General features: G+C 40.6%; 1 protein-coding gene across 1 annotated transcript; it reads right to left on the minus strand.

Annotated features, from left to right (window-relative positions):
• Positions 1–257: 257 nt before the first annotated feature.
• LOC104070687 (deoxycytidine kinase-like) lies at positions 258–5248 on the minus strand (the record flags this gene model as incomplete). The annotated part of the gene is made up of 6 exons (XM_009575943.1): positions 258–281; positions 1836–1935; positions 3491–3606; positions 4165–4312; positions 4571–4764; positions 5133–5248. Coding segments are annotated over 6 exons (698 nt in total), but the record flags the coding sequence as incomplete, so codon positions are not given.
• Between the last annotated feature and the right edge of the window lie 204 nt (positions 5249–5452).

Genomic DNA, 5452 nt, shown 5'->3' on the forward strand with positions numbered 1-5452 from the left:
AGAGAACATACACAGAGTACATTATCAAAGCACCCCCTATTTATTCGTTTTAACCATATGGAAAATTCTGTCAAAACCCACACAGGTCAAACAAGCAAAAAAAAAAAACCCAAACCATATTTTGCACTTAAATCTTGCCTTAAAATAAGCTACACAGGTAATGCATTCAGTTAAAGTAAATTGTCTAGGAACACACTGATTATTAGGTTTAACTCTTGAACTTCAGGGACTTGTCATTCAAATTAATTTTCATCTTCTTAAGAAGTCAGGAAAGACTTGACCTGTGAAAACAAAAAGCATATATATTTGATGCATTAAAAGAAAAGCTAAGTCATCAGGTTTTTCCCTTCCTTTCTTTGGGGACAATGGTTTGTTGCTCTACCGTTTCCAGTGCTGTTGTGCCTCTACATACATTTTGTGACCTGAAATGCTTTTCAGTATAGCAGATCGCTGTGAACCCAAGATCTGTAAGTTAGTACTAGGTAGAACTGAGTAACTTAATTACTCAAAAATACCAAGTACTTATGCAAGGTAGCTTCTGGAATGCTTTCATGTTACTTCATTAAAGAAAAACACATTTTCCTTCATTAGGTAGTTCCTTCCTAGGAAGAGAGAGATTGTCTGAAGATTAGGCCAAAGATCTGGTAGCACTTTGGGCACGGTCCTGTATCCCCTGCCTCAAGCTGAAAGTAGAGCTGATGTTTTTGCATGCTGGATGCCACACTGGTGGCCTTCCAGTGGGGCAAGTTAAAAGAAAGCATGTATGAGTCTGGCTTGTAACTCTGAGCTGTTAATTGCTGGTTTCCATGAGGATATAACTTAACAACAAATGCCTCCACAACTGAACATTGTGCTCCCCTCCCCAGTTTATACAGAGCTATTTAATTGGGAGAATTAGGCTTGGCTTGAAGGAGTGATTCTTCAGTAATCTCAAACTGATGACCCAGAACAAGATGGAGAAAATGGTTTATATGGTTTGATAGGAGGGCACTTCTTTCTATCCTACAACAATAGTCTTTTTGGGGCAGTGGGGGAAAGGAAGGTTAAAGTGTCCCAGTGAGTGAAATAAGTAATGTTACAGCTCTGCTTGGAGGATTGGGGATGAGCCACATGCCTTTAAGTATTAGAAGGTGGGGTTGTTTTTTTTGCTGTGGACTGGGCACACAGCACATCGCTCCAGCAGAAGAATTTCTTTGCTCATTTGCTTCCTAAGTCTTGCCTTTCCTTGGAATTAGCAAACACCATTTTGACTCAAATGACCTATTTATTACCACCCTGTTTCCTCAAATGGCTGTTGACTCCCCTCCCAACTCTACTTAGAAGTGTCACTTCATGCATTTAGAACTATGTACAAGGTTCAGCTATCTCTGCGCTTGTCAGATATGTTCTGCTTTGTCCAGGAAGAGCCTAGGTCCCTAGAATGCAAGGGGGCATAAATAGCTCTAAGCTGACTTCAAGATTCTTCTAAAGACATCATGGCTGACATGAATTGGACAGTATCATTCTGTGAACTGTTTAGTGAACAGTATGGCAGTGCAGGCTTGGCAGAGTAAGTCTGACTACTCCAGCTGCTGTGTACTCGCATCCCCCACAATTGTCCCTCTTTAAAAACAACCAGTTTTCCCTTGGATTGTGAGGATAATGAGGTGGTGTTAAATGATTTTTGAAAGAATGCAAAAAGCCTCTTCTGCACCCATGGAACTTCCGAAGTCTATGAAGGAGACTGACTGTACTAGCCCCAAACAAGTACTTACCACAAATTTTAAGGATGTAAATTGATAACTTACAGCTATTACTGCAGAAGAAAAGCAGATGAAGAAATATTTAACACTTACCTTATCAATCAGGTACTCCTGTTTAATCTTATCATTCTTAAAATCTTCATTGACATCCAAAACTAGAATGGGAATCTCTTTAAGGTTCTCAAAATCAACTCTGTTAGGTGGAAGAACACACTAGTAAAAATAGTATAAAGTACTGTGTATAAAACAATCTAGCTCTTCCAGTTATGTTCCAAGTCATCCTAAGGGTGCAGCATGACTCAGATTAGCACATGCACCTGAGATGTTAATGCTGGTGCCCATGACTTAAGTATAAAGCCCAAGTCAAGTCTGTCCTTAATTGCTCTTGTATAACCCAGTCAGTGTTGTATCACCATAACTTTAATGTATTTCACAAATCTGGCCTTTTAATATCTATTTTTATTGTACAAGTTGGGGGGGTAATTTATGCTTCTTACCTTAGTTTCCTTTACCTCATTCTTTTTGTTGTGGAATCAGTTACGAGGACTGTGATTTTGACAAGAGGGACCATTTTTTAAAAAAATCACTTGCCCTGTGTCTCCCCCACCCCTTTCCAGTTAACTGCTAATCCATTTACTAAGATGCAGTTTTAAAGCTTCCTTTGGTGGAGATGACCTCTTTAACAGGTTATAAGACTGGTATTTAAAATGGCTTGGAGATAAGCAAGACCATTTTGGCTACAGGTTAGGAGCAGATGGGAGCAGTAGTTGTGCAACTGGATGTATTGTTCTCTTAAAGCAGTAGTTCTTCTCTCTTCCTATGTGTGAAAAGCATTTCTAAAATGCAGTAAGTATGCTGAACAACATTCTTACCTTGTGTTTGCAGACTTAAGTGTTCCTATGAAAAATACAGGAAATGCTTGCTCACAAGTTTGGAATGAGTACACAATGTAAAAGTTCCCAAAATTCCACAATATGCAGTGCCTTCTTGTCTCCTAAGCATTTAGGTCATCTTACATGAAGCTTAGGAAAGTAGATGTGACTGATAACGTACTTTTCCTGGAATTGTTATGCTTCCCATTCAGTAGAGTATTTCAGGCTCCTCTAGGGGAAAATCTAAAGTCTGTATTCACATTTAGAGATTTCTTACATGGGAAGGAAGTTGGGGGGGTGAAGGTATGCAGAGATCACTTTGCTGCTGACTGGGTTTCTTGTGTGTAATAGTACTGCCGAAAGCCTTTCTGATTATTGTTTATTTTGAAGCTTGGATTAATATTTAAACCTTGTTGAAATGCAGTCAGCCTAGTTTAAAGGCAGTTGGGACCTTGCCCTCCCTTACATTGGAACTGGAAGCTGCTTAGTAGATAACTTACGTGATCGGCCACTCAACACAGTCTCAACTCTGTCCTATTACTGTGTTCTTTCAGTTAACAAAATTCATATCCATAGTTAAAGCTACACAGCTTTCTAGTTGAAGCTAATGCCTAACAAAGGCTTTAAATTAGATGAAGTTCCCATCTCTTGGCAATTTTTACTTCCCTGCCAACAGATGACCTTCCCTCCTGCATATAACCTAGAGTAATCATCTCTGGGCCAAGAAACCTGGAGTGGGTCTAACGATAAGTCCTTCCAACTGTGCCTGAGTGAAACTAGACTTAGACCTTAGTTTTATCCCTAATCAACTTTAGCATAAGGTAGGAAAGAGCCTTGCCTGTAAGTTGAAACTGCCTGCAGAAAATGAGTTATTACCTCATAGTCCTTTCGTGAAGCCAGGTTTCATGTTTATAGTGGAGGTTTTCCAAATACTCAAGCTCAATTCCTTGCTCCTCTTCTCTTCCCCTCATCTGTAGCCTTTCCATGCATTTCTGGGAAAAAAAGTACAAGCCTGGACATTAATCATGTGTTGAAGGCTAAATCAGCTAAACAGATAAAGTGGTCCTTAAATCAGAAGGACTAATGCTAGACATTAGTGAGCATTAACTTTAAATGCTTGGCTGAATGTACATGAGTTAAATCTAGAGTAACTTTTCTTTAAAAAAACCTGAACTTCAGCCACTTTAGCTAAATGTCAGTAGTTCTTATTAAAAGATTATCTTAACTTCAATTCAGGTCTGTATAGGAAGGGTAGTCAAACTGGATTCAAAAGTTCAATTTCAGCCTTGGATCCTCACTGAGAGCGGTGGGTGCTAGCAACTGTAGCATCTGCTGACATCATAATAGTAGCTCAGAAGGAAGGGTTTTTAATTTGGTCTCTGAATGAAATCTGAATTTATGATAGGCTTCCCATTACATTTGGGGTGGGGGGAGCTAATTCGGTGTTAGTCACTGAAGTATAACATCATGAATACTTAGGGTTTTGTACCCTCTTAAGCTCCTAGAAACTGAAGTTGGAGCTGAAATACTTTCATCTTTAGTGAACATACCTGTGGTGTGGTTCTTAGGTAGATCATGCCATCCAGTTCTATATCTGATTCAAACTGATTCAAAAGCCATGTGTGCCAGTCCTGATAAATAGCCCACTCTGTTTCATTAATGTTTCCGGACTCAAACAGGTTAGAAGCAAATACGTATCTGCAATGAAAGACATTAGTCTCATGCCAGGAATGACCAAAGTGAACTAAAACACTTCTCCATAGTACTTAAACAAAAAAATAGCTGCCTATTCTTACATCCATAAAGTACTCTTAATACCATCCAGTTCTCACCTGTTGAATCAAACCTGCTTATTGCAGATACTAGTTTTAATACCAAGTGTTTCCTCAGCTCCATGTCTTTGAGTGTAAAGACCTGGAGCTTTTAATCTGAATTCTTATTGCACTGAGTAATTACCTGTCACTGTACACAGATCTCTCAAAAAATTGCACTGGATGTTCTGCTTCATGTAGCTTGGCTGAGACAGGTTTTAATTGTGCTCTTACTCGGCTCAAGCAAGCATAAGTCTGAAATGTATAAGCCCATCTTGTGGGTTTATCATACAGCATTTGAAGTAGATTTCCTCCACTCTTCTGAGATGTTGAAAGTTCCTAGGAGACAAGAGAGAGAACTTAATACCAGCATATTTGCAGGATTTTGCCTCTTTTTCTCAATCCAGAATTCTGGTACATGGCCTTGGGTTTTTTTTTTAAGGAAAATGCTTAGGCATAGGAATAAAGAGATTTCTTTCTCAGCTGATGGTAGCTTTTTTGCCTTTTTGACAGCTGCTTTAGAATAGGTAGATCACTGAGTTCCAGACTTTAATGCGATTCCTGTGGAGTAGGGGTGGTTATTTGGAATATGCATTCCATAGTATCTTCTGAAGTAGCCTTTACAATTTCCGAGTGTTTGGCCAACTGGTATGATAGTGGGGATGACTGTGGATGCTGCAGACTTGGTGTAGTTCCAGCACACCTACCTCGTACTCATCTTCAGCTGTCTGGATGTTGCACCACTTGGCGATGGGTTCAGGGATGATCTCCCACTCATCGCTGTGTTTCTCTAGTAGCCTGACAAACGTTGACTTCCCTGCAGCTGGAGAAGATTTGAAAAGCTCGCTGAGGGTGTAGACCAGACTGGCCTTGCTGACAGATACAGCAGTTGTGAGGCTTCTTGAGGAGGCTGCGGGCAGTGCTGCTGCGGTGTTCGAGGTGCCGAGCTGTACGGGACCCCGGGCAGGCTTTGGGCTGCTGGGAGCGGGGGCAGGGGCAGGGGAGGGGCTGGCGGGGCCCCTGCGTG

Source organism: Fulmarus glacialis, unplaced genomic scaffold, assembly GCF_000690835.1.
Source record: "Fulmarus glacialis isolate BGI_N327 unplaced genomic scaffold, ASM69083v1 Scaffold46384, whole genome shotgun sequence".
Classification (NCBI taxonomy): domain Eukaryota; kingdom Metazoa; phylum Chordata; class Aves; order Procellariiformes; family Procellariidae; genus Fulmarus; species Fulmarus glacialis.